This window comes from Triturus cristatus, chromosome 2_2 (assembly GCF_964204655.1).
Source record: "Triturus cristatus chromosome 2_2, aTriCri1.1, whole genome shotgun sequence".
NCBI lineage: Eukaryota > Metazoa > Chordata > Amphibia > Caudata > Salamandridae > Triturus > Triturus cristatus.
The window spans coordinates 1,167,708,874-1,167,733,947 of NC_140582.1; the positions used below are offsets into that span (position 1 = coordinate 1,167,708,874).

The 25,074-nt window shown below is 44.8% G+C and overlaps 1 protein-coding gene across 2 annotated transcripts in view; it reads right to left on the reverse strand.

Moving 5' to 3' along the window:
* LOC146863307 (uncharacterized) overlaps nt 1-25,074 on the reverse strand; it is a 200,959-nt gene that overhangs the window by 167,538 nt on the left and 8,347 nt on the right. For both annotated transcript variants that reach the window (XM_085642717.1, XM_085642715.1), the window contains exon 2: nt 5,491-6,139. In XM_085642717.1, the coding sequence (XP_085498843.1) occupies nt 5,491-5,736 (246 nt within the window). In that variant the 5' untranslated portion in view covers nt 5,737-6,139. The remainder of the gene's footprint in view (nt 1-5,490; nt 6,140-25,074) is intronic.

The window sequence follows — 25,074 nt, forward strand, 5'->3', positions numbered from 1 at the left end:
ACACATACGAAGTCTCCACTGGCTCCCCGTGGCGAAGAGAGTCACTTTCAAAATCCTCACTCACGCCTACAAATTCCTACACAACAGCATACTCAAATACCTCAACGACAGAATCAACTTCCACGTACTCAAAAGAAACCTCCGATCTTCCAACCTCGCACTGGCTGAAACCCCGCGCATCCACAGAGCCAGAGCAGGCGGAAGATCCTTCTCTCACGTTGCAGCCAACACCTGGAGCGAGCTACCAGCAGACATCAGATGCGCCCCCTCCCTGAACACCTTCAGGAAGACCCTCAAGACCTGGCTCTCGGGCTAAACAGATCTGGGAACCCCCCCCCCCCCCCCCAATGAGACCCTCACGGGTGAGTAGCACGCTTACAATTCCCTGATTGATTAATATTAATAACTCAAGACAAAAATCAAACCCTTCATTCCTCAAGAGGACTTCAAATGTGTAGTACAATCTTTAGTACTCTCCAAACTTGACTACGGCAATGTCATTCCTCCTGGAACCCCTAAGGTCTACCATGCCCCTCTTAGAGCTGTGCTCAACCTGGCGGCCAGGCTCATTACCGACTGTAAACGATTTGACCACATCACACCTGCCCTTAAATCCCTAAATATGCTGCCCATTGAAGGTAGATGCTTTTATAAGACTGCCTGCATCACGTACAAAGCTCTCCATTCACAATCTCCGTTGTACCTAACATACAAAGTCAAAATAGCGGACTGCTCCAGACTGATGCAAAGCTCCACAGCACTCCTCCTCGTCCCCCCGTTACTAAAAAAGAACTCCACCCAAACTCACTCCTTCTCTGGAAATGCTCCGAGCACCTGTGCTGCAACCCCTCCTACCTCAGCTTTAAAAAAAAAGACCTAAAATGTCACCTACTCAACAAATATTAGAGTCTATAATTTCTCTTCTGACCAGCAAACTGTTTCCCCTGTATTGGTTACCTTTCTGCTATCCTGTTTGACCTTTCGCTCTCCCTTTTTAGGTCTCGCCTGACCCAGCGCATGCGCTGGTCAGGCGAGACTTTTTGTGAGGGCTCAAAAAAGTGCTACCACCGCTTTGATGTTCTCAGTGAGACAGTTTTTTTTCTTCCTGTTTATTACTTCTATGTAGTAATGGTGACAGCCGTGCGCCGCCATTACTACAGAGCAGTAAAACAGAAACAAGCATTGGCATAGCCAATAGGTCTCGCTTTTGGGACCTTATAAGTATTTAGTTATACAACTGTTGCATGGCTAAACACTTATAAGGTCCCAAAAGCGAGACCTATTGGCTATGCCAATGCTTGTTGCTCTTCCTTTTTGTGTACCCCGGCCTTGCTCTCCCCGGCCCCTCTCCAATCCTAGCAGCTCTAACATTCTCCCCTGTCCTTGTCCATTTGCTTCCCACCCCCCTCTCTGTCCCCCTGCGCGCCACCTCTCCAATTTTGATCTCCCTGTTGATAGTCCTGTCTGCTGTGAATCGTTACCTCCATTTTATCATCTATAACTCATAAATCATCCAGAACTCTGCCTCTCCTGAATAAAAGAGAGATGTACTCTCTCCTTACTGTCGTTCTCTTTGCTCTAAATATTGTTTTGTTTTTGAGGCTGCTCTTGCTCATCGCTCGGATACCTTCGGGTCTAGCCAGCGCTATATAAAACCTTTCAAATAAATTTGCATGCTTACCTTGATTTCTCCAGTTGGAAATCTTTTTTCTCCATGAGCAGAACAGAATCTCTTGCAAATATGGCTATGCTGGCCCCCTTTTTTTTCTCACACTCTACTTGCAGTGAATTCAGAGTTTTTTTTATGGCCAAAGGCCTCTTAGCTAACTGCCTTTCATAGGGTATATAAGGCAGAGGGACTCAAGCAAGGGCAGGCCCCTAATTGTCTGTGAACTCACAAAGAATGCCAGAACGTGTCTTACTGTTACTCTTGTATGCACAATATGTATGATTTATGGAGTAAACTGTCCACTTCTCGAACATTCTTGGTGCGGGCAACAAGCTATTTATGGAAAACCATTATGTCTCACAAGCAAGAGTGCATGTGTTGTTGCAGGTCAACCTAAAAAGGGACAGCATGATTTATCTCAGAATTTCCATACCAAAACAAACAATATTTTGTAAAATAAAAAAACAACAACATGTTAGTTATAGGAAATGGACAGAAATAAGACTCCAGGTACAGATGGACTCCCGGTGGAGTTCTACTCGACATATGCGGACTTACTCGCTTCTAGACTGGTAGAACTGTACAATCAGGCGAAACAGGAGGGACACCTTCCCAGGAAAAACGAGAGAGAGAGGCGGTAATTATACCGCTACTGAAACCAGAGAAGCCAGAATGGGACACGGTGACCTACTGGCCATTGTCTATGCTTAATCTAGACTACAAAATTCTGAGTCGGATACTGGCAACTCGTCTTCTCCCCACATGTCAACATTAATACACCAGGATCAGGTGGGATTCATTCCCACCAGAAATATCGCATTAAATATTAGACGTCTGATTCAAGTCTTAGAGGCGAGATCCAACTGCGAGGAAGATGAGACCATCTTTGCAGTGAATATTGAAAAGGCCTTTGATAGCTTTGAATGGACTTACCTGTTCGAGGTAATTAAGAGATTTGGATTGGGACCTGAATTTATTAAATGGACAGCTCTGTTATATGCAGACTCTACCGCCCTGGTCAAGACAGGCAGACTGATCTCTGGAAGCAGTAGAATAAAGAGGGGTACGCGACAGGGGTGTAAATTGTCGCCCATGCTGTTTGCCCTGACCATGGAGCCGATGGCAGCCAGTGCTCGTACGGGTCAATATTTCCAAGGTTTAGAGGAAGCCAGTCAAATTCATCATATTGCATTGTATGTGGATGATTTGCTATTATTCCTGGCAGATGCCGGAGAAGCGCTCAGAGGGGTGAAAGAACTTCTGCATGGCCTGGGGCGAGTGGCAGGCCTAAAAGTAAACTGGGCAGTCATGTCTTTTTCCTGTCAGAGTGAATAGATTTGGCCCACAAGAGGAGGGAGTACGGTGGGAATCTCACTGCTTGACGTACCTAGGCTCCCAGATCTATCACTCTCAAGGAGACTTATTGGAAGGGAACATAGGGACAGCCATGAGAGGAGTTAAGAATAGCTTTGACTTCTGGAGGACCCTGCCTCTGTCGGTGGAGGCTAGAGTTGCCCTCCTGAAGATGGTGACGCTCCCAAGGCTACTGTACTATTATGGAGTGCTGCCTGTTTGGATCCCAGCGCGAATGTTTAACAAACTTAAATCACTAGTAACGACGTTCATTTGGCGAGCAGGTAGACGGAGGGTAGCACTCACCACCTTATGAGGCAGAGGGGGGGGGGGGGGGTTTAGCAGTTCCCGACTCTGAGAACTACTACATAGCAGCACAATTGCAGTAGCTCACAAAATGGGTGGCGGACAAACTTAGAGCCAGGAGAGCAGAGAGATGGGACAACAAGCTTGCGACTTCTATCAAGAATAATACCGAGACTTCCTTGCCGTGACCAAGAAATCCCCACGGACCGGATGACAGCACGTAAATGCTGGAACAGGAGTCTGAGATGCTCCAAGATTAGAAACCCCTACGCACCAGAAATTCCGTTGATTATGTGTGAGGCACTCCCTCATGGAGGTGACTGGTGTAGGTTAGAAGCTTGGGGAGATCTAGGAATATCTACAATGGGAGACCTCTATAAAGAGGGCAATCTGATCCCATTTAACAATCTTAGGGAAAGCTATGATATACCAGGAGGAGACTTCCTATTACACACAGCCCTTACAGCAGCAATAAGAAAACATTGGAGAGAGGGACTCACAGAGCCAGGGACTTCGACAGGATGCCAGTATGTGGTCTGTGCGGCTGGCACCTTTAAGGTAGTCACATGTCTGTATAGGCGACTCACATATACAAGGCTCCCGCCTCCGACTAAGGTGCATAGGGAATGGGAAGCGGACTTGGACAAACCCATAGCGGACAAGGACTGGGGGGGGGGGGGGGGGGGGTTAGGTGACTGGTGGTTAAGAGCATGGAAAAGCACTCGAAAGGTTTCAACTGGTAAAATTCTACGTGCTGCAAAGGGCCTATCTTACACCGGATAAGATCAATAAATATTTCAATACGCAAACAGCAGCATGCCCACGCTGCCATAGAATAGGAGCAGAATTCTTACATGTTTTGGAGCTGCCCGAGCTTTTTGGGAGGAGGTAACCACGATTATGGCAGATGTGACTGAAAAAGAGATAGCAAATACCCCTGATTATTGCCTTCTACACTGGTTCCCCCACAATACCAAGAACAAGTATGGTCCAGGACCTTGGTCTGGTCTAGGCTAAAAGAGATATCACCAGCCACTGGAAATCGAGAGATGGCCCTAGCACGCTTAGGTGGAAAAAATAATTTTTAAAATGGGCTGAGTGTGAAAGTTCTGTTAGATTGCAAATAGCTCGAAGGGCAGGGAGTGAAAAGGCATTGGAGACAGCTAGAGCGTGGACAGCGTTGCTGGACTTGTTAAAGAACCCGGAAAGTGTGGGAGGGGTGGACCAAGTGAGAGAGGTCTCCGATACAGATCACTGATTCCCTTGTACCAAACTGAACAGTAGCAGTGAGCCCATGATTGGCATACCCCCTTAGATTGTGAAGATACCAATTAAGTTTCGTACCAGTGGCCAATAAAATCAGGAGTGGAATATCCTTGAGTTAGTTAGAAACATAATTGACTAAATGTGGCATGCCTGGGTGGGAGGGTAGAATGGGGGAGGGTAACAGCTGGGGATAGTTTACATAGCTATATAAAAGCTGCAGAGTTTCAAGAAAGTGAATGAGTATATTAGGTTGATACCACACCAATTAAGAACGCCCTCGTAGGGGGTATTTGGAACCAAGATGCTGGGCTACACACCAGGATACTTTACAGCTATATGATACCTAACTGTAAACCATAATAGGAGGTGGGCATATGAAAGTAATTTTGCACTACTAATGTACTGTATTGGTTATCAAAAACATCAATAAATTTGTTTACAAAAATGTTAGTAATAGAAACCAGGTATTACGGCCTCCTGACTTGATCCACCAAAATTAATCTCAGTATATTTTTTCTGTTAAAAAAAACATAAAATAACTCACAAGGCCCATATTTCTACCACATGGAGTATCAACCAGAGAGTATACACCACAGGGTGCAGAAAGTTACATAGCTCCAGAAGTTAAAATAAGGGTATTACACACCTACTGGCAATGAAAGAGTACATATTGGAAGAGACATAAGTAAAAGGTGCCATTGCTCTCATGTGCAGTCTGACTAAATTAATTAGGGCAAACAAGTTTAGCTCTAGACCAGTACTACCACAGTCAATACTATCAGGAACTTTAACGGTTGCCCACAGAGTGAATGCTGCAACCCAGCAATACTAAACTAGCATTCTTGTTAAAGCAGTCTAAATTCCTCAATAACATATAAGTAAATAAAGCAACTTACCCATTTCACAGCAACAGGACTGGCACCCAGATACTGGGATATATTGGGTTTGGGTGAATCAGCATTAGGTTTGTGGGATGTTAGGCAGGTAATAGTAAGATGTGGAACAGTAGCACTCAAAGTCTCCAGTTGCTTACGCTTCTCACTGAATGCCAGAACAGGGTCAGTTCCAGCAGAATCAATGTGTTCTGGGCTAGTCATAACGGAGGAAGTTCCACCAATATTAACGTTTTCAGTAGACATCATTACTGCAGTCCAACTTTACAGAGGGTCCGCTTTATGCTGCGGAAGGATCAGAAGCACAGTCAGGAAGTCACAAGCAAAGTCCCTGGCCAAAGTTCACTGGCTATTCAGTCAACTGTTTCTTGCTTGCCATCAATGAGATGGTACAAATGCTAGACTTCAGGAAAGGGTTCCGTGGGAAGAGTTCAAGAATTTCAGTGCTGGGTCGCGGTCATAAACCTTCAGAGAGGGCTTCAGTAACGCTTTTCATGTGTCATTCACTGTAAAATCGGATAAAGTACTTTTAACACAAATCTTCTTTGGTGCGGTTCTGAAATTCAACTTCGTGGACAATATGCTACCACTTTACAAGAGCCAGTTTGATTGCCGCACACCTCCACCCTGCAATGCAGCTTCAAGTCCTTTTCTGATGACAAAAAAAATAAATAATAAGTTTCCACATATTCTGTCAGAAGGAAAAACATTAAATATTAAAACTAGATAAAAGTACTTCAATAACCTTAAAGAATATTTTATTTAAATAATTAATTTTATTTGTTTTACAACAAGAAAAACCAGCAGTAATCGATTGCGGTGTGTTACAGCAGTTATAGGACGTCACCATGTTACATATATAAAAGACACATTTGCAATAAATAATCTCGCAACAACTTATAGAATGTTCGCAGTTCCTGAAGCAAGGTATTTTTATTCTATCTGCTCCAGCCATTTGCCCCAGATTTTACGATGTTTCTTCGGGCACCCCTTAGCCTTGAAAATAGGCTTGTCTTGTGTGGCGCACCGGTCCACCCTTCTGCGCCACTGTGTCATGGTGGGTGGGACAGGGATTATCCAGCTAGCAGAAATGTCCCTCTTAGCCACCACCATGGCTGTGTTCAGAAATAGTTTGTCAAATCTAGAGGGCTATCTAATCCATCTGTGTTTCCCAAGAGCCCATTCAATGGGTTGTGTGGGACCTCCCAGCCCAAAGCCCTTCATAACTTCTTTTTCTATGGGGTCCCAATACTGTACAATGACTGGGCAAGCCGATACCATGCGAAAGAAATCTGCGTGGTCTTGTTCGCAGCGTGTACATGATGCGGTTGATTTCAGACCCGCGCTATAAAGGCGTTTTGGTGTTAGATAAGCAGCGTGTAAATAGTACAATTGGACCAGATGGAGCCTGGCTAAAGTAGTGACTGTTTGGAGTGCCATCAGTGCATCTCTCCAGTCCTCTTCCTCAAGAGGCCCGATCCATCCCTCCCACCAGCTCTTAAGTCGACCTAACGTATTTGGAGTGGTTGTTAGGGAGCGATAAATACAAGAGACTCCTCCCTTCCCCTGGTTACCTGTTACGGTTTGCGCCTCAGGGGGACTGTATTCTGGTAGTGAGGTGCCATTTGGTATGTGCATATGGAGAGCGTGGCGCAGTTCCCGGTATCTATAAAATTGTGAGGTGTGTAGGGAGTACCGGGTCTGCAAACCTTGAAAAGTGCACATGTGGTCGCCCGTCCATATGTCCCCAAGATGTGAAATGCCAATGACATCCTAGGCCCGGAATCCCTCTAATTTGCTGACTTCTCGGAGCCAGGAGCCCTGTCAAAGCGGTGTGTACTGGGTCAACCTATTCGACCATTAGATGTGGCGTAGGGAGGCATGCCAGGCCAGGAGAACCGCTTGTGTCACCATAGGTAAAGTTCTGAGGATAGGCGCCCCCGTACATCATCGCCTGGATTCTGGGTAGGCCCAGGTTGTTCAGCTCTACTCTATAGACCAGCCTCCAGTAGACTAGTCGTGTAGCATAAGTAGGCAGGTTGCAATATAGTACAGGTATAAGTTAGTCATGACCATGCCCCGGTCAAAGGATGGGATCCGGCACTGGGATAGGGCCATGCGACGTGTCCGACCCCCCCCCCCAGAGGAATTTAGTGATCAGGCTGTCCAGTTCTTTAAACCAAGTCCGCGAGAACTGAAACAGGGTATTTTGATTATATCGAGGAATCTGGGAAGTATCATTCCAAAGAGGGTGACTCTTCCCAGAGGATTAAGCGGTAGTGTTTGCCATTTGTGGAGGTCCTCTAGGGCTCTCTCCATCAGTGGAGTAACATTAAGTGACCAGGCGAGGTCAGGAAGCACGGCCACCCAGATTCCCAAATATTTAAACGATTGCCTTCTAATCTGTATCGTGGATTGCCAATCAAAGCAGTCTCTCGAGATGTGAAGCGGGTCTAGGACGGACTTGTTGGGATTTAGTTGCAGGCCGGAGATTTGACCAAAAGTGCAGCGCCCGAAGACAGTGGGGACCAGACTGGGCTGGCTTGGCCAGAAAGAGCAGGACACCGTCCGCGTATAGAGCAATTTTGTCTTCGTCGGAGCCTGGCCATTCCCATCCCCTAATTCGGTCTCAGACCGTATAAGGCATGCCAGAGGCTCTATCGCCAGGTGAACAGGAGCGGCGAGAGGGGGCAAACCTGCCTCATTGATAAGAAACGGCTCCGATAGTGCCCCAATGACGAGCACTCGCACCTGCGGTCTGGTATATAACACCTGAACCAGGTTGCGAAAGTGCTGGTCTAGCCCATCTTGACCAGTACGTCCTCCAAATACTGGCAGTCTACGAAATCAAATGCCTTCTCAAAGTCAATGAGGAGAAGTGCTAAGTAGAGGGTCAATGTGTGGCGATTCACTACGGCTAGATGGAGGTGCCTGAGGCAGTGTCTGTCCCACGGGATGGCATAAATCCACATTGGTCGGGGTGGACCAATTTAGTTAGGTAGGGCCCCAGTTGGTTGGCTAGGACCAATGCGAATATTTTGACCTCCGTATTAATATTTATTTATTTCGCGATTTTTATTGCGCAAACAAATACCCGAAGGTGTCTCGGCGCATGTGACAAAAACGAGAGACCAAACCGCAGGATTACTGATTGAACAGCCATGTCTTTAAGAGCCTACGAAAGCTTATCAAATTGGGGGCAGTTTTTATGGTGAGTGGCAAAAAGTTCCAGAGTTTAGGTGTGGCAACCAGGAAGCGCCTGTCTCCCCAGGTTGCCGTTCTCGTGCGAGGTAACGGAAGCAGGCAGGAGTTGGCGGATCTCAGCTGTCTCTTGGGGCTGTACAACTGGAATGCTTCAATCAGAAACTTTGGACCGACGCCATGCACTGCCTTATAGGCAATGCAGAGGGCCTTGAATTTAATGCGGCCCTCTACTCTTAGCCAATGCAGGTGACGAATGGCTGGAGTAGTTGGCTGGCGGCGGGGGATGTCAAGAAGAATTCTTGCAGCAGCATTTTGTATGGACTGCAACTTAGATAGAACGAGTTTCTGAGTATTAAGGAAGAGGGCGTTCCCATAATCGATTTTGGAAAACACTAGGGTAGAGACCAGGGTCTTCCCAGCTGAGGTGGGAAGGTAAGGCAGTATTTTCCTAATTTTCTTTAAAATAAAGAACGCAGATGACACAACCTTGTTGACATGAAGGTTGAATGACAGCTTGCTGTCAAAAATGACTCCCAGGTTTCTGGCCTTATCAACTGGGACAGGAGGAGAGCCCAGCTGGTCAGGCCACCAGGCAGAAGACCAAACCGGGGAGAGATTACCAAAGGTCATGACCTCGGTTTTGTCCGAGTTAAGCCTCAGACAGTTGGAGGACATCCAGGTACTGACAGCAAGCATGGCGCTTTGGAAATTAGCTGCCACCGCTGGGCCGTCCTTGTGTATTGCCAGAACCAGTTGGGTGTCATCTGCGTAGGATGTAAGTCGCAGCCCATGGGCCTTTATTACCCTCGCTAAGTCTGCTACATAGATATTAAATAGCGTTGGACTTAGCGAGGAGCCCTGTGGGACTCTACAGGGGAGTGCAGAGACAGGAGAATAGAAGTTACCCAACTTCACTGTCTGGGTACGGTAGGCAAGAAAAGATGAGATGAGATTTCTAGCCATACCGTTTATCCCCAGGGCTGTGACACGGTCGACCAGAATATCATGGTCGACCGTGTCAAAGGCTGCTGACAAATCCAGCAGAATCAGGACAGCCGCACCTCCCTGGTCCATAATGGCTCTAATCTCATCTGAAGCTTTTATTAAAGCGGTCTCAGTTCCATGACCTTTCCTAAAGCCAAACTGCGTTTCATCGAGAAGTTGGTGAGTATCGATGAACTCTGAGAGTTGTTTATTCATCAGAGATTCGCATATTTTGGCAGGAAAGGGGAGACACGCTATTGGGCTATAGCTGGCCAGCGCTGTGGGGTCCAGGGAGGGTTTCTTCAGGAGAGGTTTGATCACGGCCTTCTTCCAAAGATCTGGATAGTGACCAGTTTGAAATGCGGTGTCACAGATTTTCATAAGTGGATAAGAGATCACCTCGCTAAGGTTAGCCATCACTGAAGGAGGGCAGAGGTCTAAGGGGGAACCAGACTTGGTAGTAAAGATAAGTCTGCTGATTTGATCTTGCGTAATGGGAGCAAAGGAAGAGAAGGGATCATGATCGGTGGCAGGTTCTACACCACTGCAGACTCTGGATCTTGTCTCTGCGTTCCCTGCAAAGGATGAGTATATATCTGCTACCTTAGTGGTGAAAAAGCTGGACAGAGCATTACAGAGAGACTGAGAGGGTTCGACCCCAGGTCCCGTAGAGGGGGTGGACAGAGTGGTGACCACTGAAAACAGTTCTCTAGCAGAGTTGCTGGCATTCTCGATTTGAGCCGAGAAAAATGCACTTTTTCGGGCAATGATAGCCTTTTTGTATATTGTCAGGGCGTCTTTGTAGGACTGCGTGGCTATGGGGCAGTAAAATTTCCTCCAGCGCCTTTCTAAGTTCCTGCAATGTTGTCGGTGGAGCCTAAGCTCTTCGGTATACCAAACCGCCGAAGGGGATAATCTGTTAGGTCGCGTAAACTTCTCCGGCGCCACCTGATCAGCAGCATTCCGAATCCAGTTTTGGAAGTCGGAGGCTGAGAAGACAGGATTGGCTATCCCCATAGGAAAGGATAGTGTCAAGATATCTGCCATCTGATGGATATCCGCATTTTTCCAAGCACGGGTCCCTAACCTAGTTAGTGGCCTGGAATGGGGAGGGTTAGCGTGCCGTGTATGGATCCCAAAGATAATGGCCCTGTGATCTGACCAGGTGAGAGGAAGAATATCCTGTACAAAGATGTCTGAGTTATTGGTAAACAGACCATCTAGTATGTGCCCCGCCTGGTGTGTAGTTCCCTTCACCAATTGTTGAAGTCCTAAGGTTAGGAGATCATCAGTGAGTTGAGTGGTTTCGTGGTTGCCCTGTTCTTCCAGAGGGAAGTTAAAATCTCCCAAGATCATTAAAATCAGAGAGTGTGGCAAGGAAAGAATTTCGGGGCCCAGGAGGTCGGTCTAGCAAAATTCCCTTGAGGGCTTGTTTATGATTAATATTAATAGCAAAGGTGGCTGCTTCACAGTTAATGGACTGTATGAGGGTGATTGGGCGGTATTCGGCACAATTGGCTGAGGGAGGTTGTGTTTTTGGGATCACCACAATAGTGGCGGCATCTGTTTCTGGCAGAAACTTGCTGTTCTCAACAGCTTCGGTATATAGATCTAAGAGATGTGAAACGAGTGTCTCTCGAAAAGCCGCGTAGTAATCCTGTGGGAGACCATCAGGGCCTGGAGTTTTACCTGCTGCGGTGAGTGATATGGCGTCGTTGATTTCTTCCTGGGTAATAGGAAGGTCCAGGTCAGCCCTTTCGGTAGCACTGAGATGGGGGAGATGGAGGTGTGTCTGATTGATTGGCTTTGATAGGGAGAGTTCAGGGCTCTGTTCGGTGTAAAGTTTAGAGTATTAAGCTGCGAAGATCTGAGCCATCGCCGAGGGTGAGTGATGAACAGCACCATCTAGGTCCATGATCTCTGGGATTATACAGTTAGCCATGGGATATGTGGCCAGACGATGTTGGATTTTCCAATTTTTGTCCCGCCATCCATATACCCTGGCTACAGAAGATCTCCAAAGCAGCTTAGAAGCTTCCATGGAGATCTGCTTGATCTCGTCTAGCAGAACTGCAAGCTGTCTGTCTTGCGTGTCATCCTGTTGCCCAGGCGTTCTGCTTCAAGGAGAGTTGCTTGGGCCTCCAAAAGAGTGATTTGGGAGTCCTGGGTTAGGCATTTGGTCAAAACCACCAATAGTGACCCTACTAGCTTCCCATAGAGTGCCCGGTAAGGAGACAGAGGCCTGGTTAGTGAAAAAATATTGTCCTGGATAACTACAAAAAGTGTTAACATTTTTTATATTCAACTTGTTTTGATGCATTAATTATAGCAGTATATATTGTGAGGCACATAGCTTTTCCGGACAGAGGATCTTTACCGCCAGATCGCGACTGCTTATGTGCAAACTGTGCCACAGGGCCTGGTTGTGTCCAGCTAGCCTGGACCAGCTGGGAGTGTGATCAAAGCCTCCCTCCTCCCCTTTGTAGGCTCAGTCCAGGGACTACTGGCCCTCAGGAGTGCCTGGGGGTGTGTGTGCCGCAGCGGAGTCCGGCTCTAGTCCCAACCCTTGGGCACATGCATGCTTCCCTGCCTACAAGCCTGCTCACCACAGGTCCCCTGCACGAACAAGCGACGTCTCTGTAGACAGAGCTGGGGGTCAGTGCAACTTGGATCTTGACTAGGAATCCCGGTTTTATGGGATTTATAGTTTTTGTCATTTCCGTCTGTATTTATCCATATTTAATTTTTTGCTCATTTTACCTGTATTTATCCATATTTATTTTAGGTTTTGTGAAAAAATGAAGCTGAAATGTGTATATTTCTGCATTTATTTAACCAGTAAATGTACACTCGCGCCTGAACGCCTGACAGGTTTCAATGATATATACGCACTCGGGTGATAAAATACGCACTTATAAGAAAATACGTACATTTTAGTATCAAGGTAGTGCAAATCTACTGCTGTTTAAGGCACTTTACTAAAATCTATATTTTTTTTAATCCTCTTGCCTGTCAATCCGCACAGCTAATGGTCTCGAAGTCATGATTGACAACATTTAGAATCACTCAAAAACAACCCAAGTTCCGTGTTCATCTACATTAAAAAATACAGACAGGAAAATAAATGGTTTTCTGTCTGTATTTATCTGTAAAAATCAGTAAAAACGGAAAACAGGGAACCTTAATCTTGACCCACCCTGTAAGTCTTAGGGGAGTCCGGATCGGGTGCTGTGGGTGCAGGCATAAAAAGAATGTGGGGTGGTACAGATAACCAGGCAGGCTGCCCGCCCTTGCACAGTTCAGGGCGGTGGGGGAGCCACTGGCAATTCCCAGACCCTGGGCCTTTGAGCCTTGCTAAAAGCGCTCTATCAACTTGGAGAAGTGGTCTTTTAAAAGAAGTGTAAGACTGGTCCCCCGTTCTCCCTTTGCTCGAAGAGCACCACAAAACACTATATGTGGTATTATCTGACACTATATGTGAGATTACCTTCCTGATTTATAATTTGAGTGATTAGCAACAATTTGCAGTGCCTCAGGAACAGAAGGACTAAAGCACTAGGGTGGCTGCTTCCATCAGGTGGAATGCGATGTAAAAAGCCACAGATGAAAAAGAACAAAATTAAACAAATAACAAACGAACCAAGTGTTACAATTCACACGAGTGTGGTTTGTAAGAAACAAACAAGACCACATGACGAACTTTCATGGTCCAATGGATCAGACAAAGCAGCCCCCAAAAGACATCAGACCCAGCTGGATTAAGGAGAAGGCATCAATATAAGCATCACCAATCTCTTTATACCAGGTCAAAGCCTCTGACCACACCACACCTCAGCAGAGGCAAGGCATGGGATGGCGGGTGCCCTAATGATGGAAACATCTCTGATCACGCCGGTAAAGAATGATGGGGAAACTGAGCGCTGGTATCCTCTAACAATAAATAATGCTACAGAGTGCTGATTTTAATAGGGCAAATAAGAAGTGCTCCGACTCAAGAAGTTTGTACTCTCTTAACACTCTAGATCATAGTTACTCACAATCTTTCTCTCGGGGGCCAAAATTACAGTGTGGTTTGTGGCAGAGGGCCTCACCAGTGGGGGCGGGGTCAGGGGCGGGCTAAAGCAAAAAAAAATTGTAACCATGAGGTTGAACACAGGTCCCTGCAGCAGACGCCTTCGTCCACTGAGCCACCAGACCCGGCATACACACAACTCTCTCTCTCTCCCCCTCTCCCTCCCTCCGTCGCCCTCCCTCCGTCTCCCTCCCTCCGTCTCCCTCCCTCCGTCTCCCTCCCTCCGTCTCCCTCCCTCTGTCTCCCTCCCTCTGTCTCCCTCCCTCTGTCTCCCTCCCTCTGTCTCCCTCTCCCTCCGCCTCCCTCCGCCTCCCTCCCTCTCCCTCCTTCTGTCTCCCCCAGACAGCACCTCTCTGTCTCCCCCTCTCTCTCTGTCAACCTCTGTCTCCCTCCCTCTACCTGTCTCCCTCTCCCTCCCTCCGTCACCATCTGTCATCTTACCCCCTGTGTGTGTCAGCCCTCAGCCCGGGCTGAGACAGCTTCCCAGCGCGCGCACACAGCCCCACTGAGACAGCTTCCCAGCGCGCGCACACAGCCGCACTCGATTACTTCACAGGTCTTTAAAAGACCATTTGCATGTTAATAAAGCTTTGTTGTATTTCACCTCTTAGGCCCCTGCATCTCCCAGCCCCCACAGAGCAGATTCTCAGAGTCCGGGCTGCTGCTGCAACCGGTAGTGTTTGCTAACACATTTTAAATTTTTTTTTAAACACAGGTAGGTTGTCTTCAAGGTCCGCGGGCCGCCAAGGAAGGCTTGCCGGGCCGCTGGCGGCCCGCGGGCCGTACTATAAGTAACCGTGCTCTAGATGCAACATCAAGAGCTGTTGAGTTCAATCAAATAAATTCGACATCCAAATATCATTACAAGAGACCCTGGCCCAGTAGGTGGTCCCGATTGACTCACGCTTGGATAGCTTACTCACGAAAATCAAGGAATTTGCTGACTAGAGTGAACAAGGAGTAGCCATTGCCCAAACAGAAATTCATTTGCGTGCCAATTCTGGAAAAAGATAACTATTCTTCCTATAATACTAGTTGCACGGATTGAGCAAGTTAAAACTAAAAACAGGCACACGTGCAAAGTGAAGAAACAGAATCAACTAAGTTTGAGCAGGGAACTCGCTCCTCATCTATGTACCTGAACCTCTGCCTGCTAAAGCTTGTGAAACTAGATGCACCGTGGAAATTCACTCTCAATCTGTCCCAAAAAATAGCAATCACATGGAAGGGAAAACATTTCCCCTGAGGAAAATCAAAGCAGGATAAACTCATTAAACTTAGTAGAAACCACACGATTGTCTATCAATGTATCTATGACAAGCAAACCTGCACACCCGAATGCAAGTTAAGCATGCACTAGAAGTGTCCATTCCGCCAGATACGACCATACCAGAGGCCTCCCCATTAGAAGAGACTCCTCACGGAATATATATACAAGAAGGCAATATCACTCACATACCGGAAAATCGTCAATAATCAGTTAAACCCTAGGCTACTACTATGGGAAAAGTGGTAGACTGATGTGGGCGCGTTAGACGAAACTGACTGGCAGGAAGCGCTGGAATCCCCGAGGATGGTGGCGGTGTCCTCTAGGCTGTGTCTGATACAACTCAAAGTGCATCACAGGACGTATTTTATCAGAGTGACACTGTGCAAGATAGGGAAGACCAATGACCAACTCTGCCTGCGACAATTTAGTGGCATAGGCAACTTTTACCACACACTATGTGAATGCCCTGTAATTAAACCGTATTGACGACAGTAATGAGCACAATTACACAGGTTAGTGTAAATCCTGTACTGCCTGAGCCTAATGTCTCTTAAACATATGGGAACCAACGGACATGAATCACACAGCCCAAGCTTGGGCAACGCTAGGCTATGACAATAGTGAAACAAAATATTGCCAGACTTTGGGGGGCGGGTAATGCTCCAATCGTTGGAGACTGGTGTAAAGATAAGGATATTGCCATGGCGGCTGAAAAGGCCATGTATGTTCAGAGAGGGTGCCCCAAAAATGGGAACTGGTGTGGGGTAAATGGAATACATTCAGAGGAGGTATCTGTGCTCCACTGACTATAGATCCAGTTTCCGAAGATGATGATCAATAGGAGTTATTGTATGTTCACTGATACACTTTACGATGTATGTCCGATGTGCTATATACTTGTATTCTTAAATATTATATAATGGAAACTACTGTCATGGATAGGTCATGCTGTAAATGTTACTACTGCAAGTCTTGTACTTAATAAAACTGTTAAAAAAAATCCTGCACACCCGACTTTATCAAGACTGAAAGGGACTCGCCTAAGAAAAAACAAAAAAGAAGGAACAGGAAGCTACAAGAAACAACTGCCAACATTTTCACAATTACAGCAATTAAGGCAGTGGATCGACCTGAAAAATCAACAAAATGCATCCAAGTCTCTGGCTGAATTACCAGAGCCGAGACAAATCCACCACAGATTGCAAATGTTGGCAGAACAACGGATCATGGTAAATTTAAAGCTGGGATCTCAATCAAAGGCAACACCTTCATCAACCAAAACCTTGGCTGCAACTCAGGCAGCACAGGGGCAAGGACACAAAGCCCACCTCCTGTATTCACCTGGAGCACTGGCATCGAGAACAGAATAGAGCCTGACTCTCCGCCTTCGGTATTAACAAGAGACACAATTTTGCTGTCCTCAACTTCTGACAACAGGAACCAGAATCACTTAAAGTACTCCACTAAACAGATAAGCTCTTGGATCGACTCAGGGAACAAAGGCAACTTTCAGCAGTCAACAGAAATCAGGCACCTTCAGTCAGCACCATATCCATTTGTGGTGGCAGATTAGGAAACAGGCCCGTCTTCTACCTAGAGTATAAATCAAGAAGCCGCTGTGACAATTTGAACAGGAGAAACGTCTTAAGGCTCCTGCCCACACTTAACGACCTAAAACACTTAGACGTCGGCTGAAATTGTAGCCATTGAATTCAGCCATCAAGAAGGGAGACTGAATGAAACTACAATTGTCATATGGGCAACTGAAGATACTGAAGATACAACAAACCTTATATTAACATGGCAGTATTTCTTTACAGCATGGGGCACACTTGTTCACAGGGTAAGGGACGCTAGATGTCCAAAATGTCTACTGTCGGCAGGTGGGAAGGAAAGCTAATACCTGGCCAGAGAATATGGTTAATCCAAACACAGAGTCATGGCTAAAGAATTAAATAAGCGCGGTGTTAACACGTCAGAGAAAATATTAGTTTTGTGAAATTTAAGGAGTGGACGCCAGTGTAACTTTACACATCCATCCAACTCTCAGGCTGCAGACTGGGTCTAGATTGTGATGTCTCTGAATAAGAATAAAATTGCATACCAGATCTTCAAAACTATCCGTATGATTCTCTGAGTGTGGATGCAAAGAAAATCCTATGAGATATTCTAGAATGTTGTGGGTTCAAAAAAGCCTAAACAGGATTCAGCCATAGAGGGATACTCAACATCACATGACCTGCTGCGTTTACAGGAAACGTAGAAAGGGGACGAATTTCCAATAAGAGGTTTAAAGAAGTCTTCACGGCGGTTAGTAAAGAAAAGGGGAAAGGTAATTTGAAGGGAGGTTAGTCAATTTATGTCTCTATTGAATATGCTTTTGAAGTAACTAGGATGGAGTTTGAATCACCAAACTTGCTTGGAATTAACAGAAAATTGGGAATTCGGTGACAGCTCTGGGCCAGTGATCACAAATATTTATATTAAGCCAAAACTGAGCCTGAAAAATAATTATTGATAGACGTGAGCATAATTTACTAGCTCTCTTCAATAAATACGACCACACCCCTTGGATACTAACAGGCGATTGTAACTCAAACCTTGCTAGCCACCAGGCATTCATCAATGAAAGAGAATATCTCAGAACTCCTTTTTGTTACCATATTATAATGAATGGAAGAAAGTGGCACCCTTCACCAAATGGCAAAACCAAGATCATATTTTTGCCTGGCGTGCAATACAAATGGAGCTCAAAGGATGCTTAAGAGGCCTAGTGAGCCTCAACCATCAAAGATTGCAACAAAGTAAATGGGACTCTTAGGAATTAAGGGCTCAGAGGAAAACCTGAGATAAAGAAATTAAGAAATCAGGAAGCTCCTATGAAACATTTTAAGAAGGAAAATGAAAAAGGAAAACCCTACAAAAAAGGCACTGTGGGAGTCCAAATTAAGAGTGGAAGAGCAGAAATGTCTGGAACTCTTTGAAGCCTTCCACATCAAGAATCAGCAACTTTTTTGTCGCTTAATAAACCACCTGGAAAAGGGTCAGAGCCAGATAATAGGTAATAATGTTGATAAGCAACATGGAGCCAACATCCAGCAGTTATACCAGGCAAAGGACTCTGACCAATTAGAGAAGACCATGGCCCTCCCATATTGCCTTTTGGTATTTTACTGTAAGGAATTAAATGAGCTTAGTATTATGTAACTCTGAACTCAACGTTCTAAACATGAACTCTGTTCACCACACTCGACACTTGTGTCTTAGTTCTACAAAGTCCATCAGGAATCAAAAGGGTTCAGTTGTCACTAAGTCACAAGACACTACATCTCCCCCTTGGTAAATAAAAAATATTTTTTTACAGATATATCTATAGATATATATTACAACTCCTTGAAAAGTCGCTGTGGAGCTCTGACCAAACGCTCAGATCGCGTCTTTTAAGGCTGGGAAGAAAAGCATCGATGACTGGCATTGGTGATGTAGGGACAGATGCAGTAACGTGGCTCTATACCGTATCAATTGAACCAGTCTCATCTCGGACATCAGGTACTGGCGAATGATAAGCCTGAAGAGAAAAGCATCTACCGTAACGGACTTTCCAGGACGGTGAGCGATCACCATGAGCCCTTTACTAGTCACTGCTTTGACAGGTTCAGCATCAAAGGGAGCGTCAGATTGGCGTTTTCTCTTTTGTTGCACCAATCGTCGTTCGCCTTTATTAAAAGCAATGCTTTTGCCACAGACGTTTGTCGGCATATACTTTATTCTTTTGCTTATGGCACAAGTCCGTTTGACAAAGTTGTCCATCTATTGTAGATCTTCTGTTGGTCTACTGTGGCAACTTGGCCATCATGGCTCTCCCAAACATCAAAGTGCAGGAAAGATTTGAAGAGCAGCATGGAGAGTGGACATCAGATCAAGCTTATCCAAAGTAGCATGCTGGATGGTCTTTTAAAGTGTGCTCAAAAATCGTTCAACATCGCCATTTGCTTGTGGCCAAAGAGGTATGCTTTTCTGATGCTTCACATTGGGATGACTAAGAAAGTCTCTGAATTCTCAACTGTTGAACAGTGGGTCAATGTCAAACTTTAGAACTGAAGGAAAACCCCACGTTGCAAAAATGCCTCTAACTTTTCAGTGACGTTTTCTTGAGTGGGCAATGAGAGATTTTTACCCAGATTAATTCTGGTCCTTTCTTAATATGGAGCAACGAAAAGCTTACCGACTGCTAAACCAGCTCCCTAACAACGCTGCTCAAGTACAAATTAGGCTGGAGTTTGACTTAATTGTGCAGCAATTTGGCACAGAAAGCTTCTCTACTTAATACTTATTCTCTGTGAAGCAAGCAAAAGAACCTACACTAAAGGCCTTAATCTGGAAGGAGGTACCGCTAGGGGCAGATAAGAATTTATGGGGGCAGTTATGATAACTCTCCATGACCTGAAAGCAGAGCCCCTTTGTGAACAAAACATTGTTGAATAAACAAGTTAAACGAATCTCCTTTTATAAAGCCAAAACTATTCAGCAAAAGAAGCCACACTTAGATGTCAATCAACACAAATTTCTCCAACCCCAGCGGTATTTTGCAAAAAGCTTCAAAAACGACTTCAAGATGAGATTACAACTGCGTTTAAGGATATTCTCCTTCAACGAGCTACTGAGACAGAGGTAGGTTACGTCATTCACAAGTGCAGGGAAGTAGCCAGAAAAAAAAATACCCCCCACTTGGACCCCATCCAGAATCGTTCCAAGTGTGACCGTTTTTCTCTATAAGGGTTATTGTATCATATTTCCAATCTTTTCTCAGTTCACTTCCATCTATGAGCACTTCCTCTCTCTAATTCCCCCTTTGTAGTGCTAGAGGCACTCTTGTGATCTGACACCTTGTGATGACCTTTGACTACCATTATTTTAACTGACTTTGGTGTGTTATTTTATCCTAGCCTGAATGTACGATGTCCTGCATATGCCTTGCTTCTGTTAAAGGTTTATTTCTTGTAATCTTGCTGTCTTTCAGTGGGAACTGTTACGGAGTAGAACAGCCTTGCCAAGAACAGAACGTGTGGGATGTGCATTTGAAAGCATGAGAGGGAGAGAGGGGTGTGGAATGTACTTTTTGGTCTCGAAGTGCAGTGTTGTGAGCAGTGGTGCACAAATGTGCATTGTGTTGTACATTGGAAGTATTATGAAGTTCTTACTATTGGCTTTGACATGGCCTCATGTCATCCTGAATTCGGAATCTGCCTGGCTTGAACCTTATATGCGCACACAGCAACGCTTGCAAGATGTTTGGGTTAATCGCGTTCAAGGATGGTTTTTGTGAGAGATTGTTTAATGTAACCTGGAAGGCTTTGGAGAGCTTCGTCACGATAAAGGCTGGAACATGTGAGACTGGAGAGGGAACGTGGGAGCTCCTTCTGCCAGGGAATGCTTGCTTGGAAGCTGGCCAGTTCTGGTAAGATTCCTTTGGCTCAGGGGGGAAAGTTTCTCTTGAACCTTCTAGTGTATTTTGAGATTATAAAGCCGAGGGTTGTTGACTTAGAAACAAGGATTTTGGAATCAGAATGGGGACGGACGCGTCTACTTCGGAACCCTGGTTGCTGAGGCTCTTAACCACGGCTGTTAATCCCCCGGTGGGGCGTGGGCTAAGATGCAGTGTTTGCACCAGGTGAAGTGTTGAGTTTTGACTAGTGCCATTGTGATGCATGGTTCCAGTGGCTGTGGTCATTTGAGGTGTTTGAGCATTGATTATTGCCATTGTGATGTGTGGCCAGTGGTTTTGATCACAATGAGGTGTTTTCTTTGTGATGTGTGACTGAGTGAGGTGCACATCCAAAGTAATCATTTGATATATTCAGTGTATATATCTTTCTGAACTCTTGCAGGAAGTCCAACATATTACATTTGCTTAAATCTTCTCATATTATTTGCTGCTTGTTTATTCATCAGTAATATTCATGCATTTAACCGTTGCATTTACCAAGTGTGTTATTATTGTGTGTGTGTATATGTATATATATATATATATATATAAATATATATATATATATTTTTTGGTGTGTGTATTTGAAAGTTGTGCATTTGGCATCTGGGAAAGCCTGTTAGAGAGCATTGAGTACAATAAAACACCAAGCCTTATTCTAAAAATAGATTCTTTGCATTTTGTAAAATAAAACCCATTTCTAAAGATTTTAGTTGTGTTAAATGTCTCCCGCTTCGTTGAGTTTGAGCCACTGTGTGGGAGATTCTGTATTATCTGAAAGGTGAAGCAAGACACCTTTTTCCTTTACCCTTGCTCGATCTTTGACTTCCAATCACACGTTTGTCTTACTCATCTCTCTATTCCATTTTCTCTCTTATCACCACTATTTCCTCTGCCCATTTGTCTCCATCTCTCACAACCCTCCTTTTGGCCATGTGCTTCCCTCTCACCCTTCTCCTTTTCTCTCCCCCCTCCCTTCTGGACAGTTGAATTAACTTTAAACTAGTTTTGACCAGTGTGATATCTCCTGATTTGTGACATTTGTTTACAAATTCTAACTAAAAATTACACCCAACAGGCTTTCCTTTCACACCAGTACAATTGTCAAATAGTTTACTTTTAAAAAGAAGTCTAAAAAAAAAAAAAGTAAACACGAGCTGCACCTTAAACTAATACACATCAATTTTTCAGAAGACACAGCCTGCCATTTGACCTCCGTCTCTAAATCTACAGAAAATGTGATAAGATAACACTAATTCACCTACGGAGCTGCAGAATGGCTGTACGATCCTACTTCCAGCAGGCGCCTAAGGGGTTAAAACAGAGCAACGATGTTGACGATGCAAATTAAAACCAGTAAGCTGTCTTAACTTCGCCTCGATGTCTCTCTAGGGAGAAGAGATGGCCCTCTGGGGGTTGTCGTTCTATACAGCCAAACCTCCAAAAAGAGAAACAGGCATGTGGAATACAACCCCCATAAAGCTAACGCACTGCAATGAGCGATCAAGCTGGAGCTTTTTGTCATTGTCCTACTGAAAGACCCGGGACCAAGGAGTGCGTGAACTCCGAAACGCGTTGGGTTTCTAATTTTGGTTGCCGTGTGTGGATTAAAACATACGCTTTTTGAAATAAGAGTATCAACTCTTATTATCTTCATTTTGAATGAGTTGTGAAGATGGTTTCAGCGTTACTGGGAGATATATATATATATATATATAAAAGCAGGATTTTGCCTCGCGGCAAAAATAATAGAAACGCACTCACTCGTGTACAGGAATTAGGGCGGTTTTATTTTAGATGTTTGCCATGCCCAACGCGTTCGCCTTAACAAAAGGCTTGTTCACGGGATTGAAGAGCGCCGGCGTCGACCAAGTGGGCGACATTGTGGCAACAATATATATATATATATATATATATATATATATATATATATATATATATATATATATATATATATATATATATATATATATATATAATAATTACATTGTTGTCCTTTAACCAATAAGAATAGTCTTAAAGTGAGTCTGTTCATTATTGGGGCAAAGACAATCTGCTTGGACACTGCATGAACCTTGAAGGAACAACAAATTAAAATTGAACTCGTATAAATTTGCTAATAACCTCACAAACCTCAAAGAAGTCTTACCCACTACATTTTTAGACAGCAATGATAACAATGGCTTGTGATTCGTTTTTAGCTGAAACACTCTTGCTCACAAATATGTCTTCAAGTGCTCCTCCACCTCCTAAAATGGACTAAATGCAAAGCTGTAGGGCCTTCACCTTCTACACTGCCACTCTCAACATAAGACCGCACCTAATCCCACCGGACTGGTATCCATCGTAATAAAACCTCTGGCTTGGTGAGAATAAGACCACAGTGGAAGGGAACAATTTCTTCCGCTTCCTTAAAGTTTCAGCTTGCTGTTCCTCCCACCTGTACTTTGACCCTTTTTAAAGTATGTTTCTTAAAAGCATGGCTAACTACAATATTCCGAACAAGCAGCAAATAGTATTCACAGAACACTGATCCTTATTTTCCGGCAGCTGAAAAATCTCAATCGCTTTCAATATATCTTCTTTAGGTGTAAGATCTCTCACTGGAAATATTTCACCTCTGAGGTTACAAACTTGCACTTCTCAAACTAGACTGTCACTCCTTTCTTTTACAGAATGGTTAACACTGGATCTAAAATTCTAGAATGCATCTACAATGAGTCAGCATACACCACAGGCCATCCTGGAAAGCAACAACACCCTCAATGTCTCCAAACAAGCAATGCATCATCTTCTGGAAGACTGACACTTTCAATGCCAAGCCAAATGGCACCATGGTGCAGAGAAATGCACCCTTTGGTGTAATAAAGGTGGTAATATGGCAGGTTTACCCAGTAAGTACAATCTGGCGGTAAGCTAAGTAAATGGAAGAGAAAAACTGTGCCCCATCCAATGTAATCAGCAACTCTTGTAATATGGGTAAAGTGTGTCAGTCTGTGAACAAACAATTTGTTTGTTCCTGAACCCGAGTTCCATGTGCAATCTTAATATTCCAATTTTTTTTTTTTTTAAACCAATGGGCTAATCCATTCAGAATCACTGACCGGTTCAAATAGCCCTTCCTTACACAGGTCCTTCAGCATTGGAGTCAGCTCATTTCTTACAGCCAAAGATGAAGCTGTACTTGTCATCAAACTGGGATGGCATTTCACTAAAGCGTAATGTGATGAGGAAAAACCTATCACCTTGCCCATCTCCCTGAGAAATAGACTCTTCTGCCTATACAATTCTTCACTCACACCATCCTGAAAATCCAAACAAATGTACAGAAGTCTGCAATAAATCTGTGCACACCACTGGATTGGTTGCATTGACAAGACATTGTTTGGCTCGGAGGACATCCATTCAGTAGTTATAAGCATTTTAGAAGGTGCTTGGGTTGGGCACGAAGAGGTAACATTTTAGAGATATCATGATTGTTCATTTGCAGATCCTCAATCCTCTAGTATAAGTATAACTATTGATGTTTCAACCCATATAGATTGAATTGAAAGGGTCATAATCAGGACTAAAGACTAAGGGCCTTATTATGAGTTTGGCCCCGCCGCGCTTGTGGTCCAACCACCCTATAACAAGTAGGGCAGTCGGACCGTTGCTGACGCTAGAGATCCACAATCCCAGGCACTCTCGCAGTTGTCTGAGACCCCCTAATACGCTGGAGGTGCCGCTTCGGCACTGCCAAGCATATTAGGAGTTTCCTGACCACGCTCATTTTTCTGTTAAAACTGGACAGACACTGCTCCTCTGAAAGAAAGGTAGGATGATATTAGGGCTCTTTTTTTTTTGTAAAGCGCCAATAATGCATCAGGTATTGTGGCACTGGGGACAGGGTTGCAAGGTGCCACTACAGCCTAAATGTTACTGTTGTATTAGCAACAAAGGTGGTGGGATCCCTATTTCTTTGCTAACCTTAGGGCAGAGGTCCTCCTTTGTGCACAGGGAACAGGGTCTAAGCAACATGAGGGACAAGATGTGGGACGTTTTCAACTTTTTTTTGCTTACTCATAGGGGCAGACAGCCTGCTTTGGGCCTCAGGCCTAGGAGTGATGGTCCAATGGAGTGGGCAGAGAAGACAGCCTGCTTTGCACTATCAATAGTGCTGCAGGTGTAGTGGCAACAGGGTCCAGAGGTGTCATTTTCTTTGCTAGTATTAGGGCTAAAGGGCCCCCTTCCTGAAAAAAAGGGGCAACAGATGGGAGTTTTTCTTTTCTTTTTTTAAATTAAACAGTCTTTTTCAACATTGGATGGATAGCCAAACATGGTGGGAAAGGGGTGAAAGAGGCAGAGGGGAGAGCCCACTACTCAGAGCCGCAGCTATCATTAGTGCAGCAGTTGTACTGAGATGCGGTAGTCTGAGGGGCTCACATCTCCCTAATTATGGGGCACAGTATTTTTTTTCAAATTTTGTTTAGTATATTAGCTTTGGTAAATGAGTACTTTTAGAAGTCTCCTGTTCAGGGTGGATTATAAACTACAGAAAAATTACCCCTGAAATCTCATAAACCCAGCCCC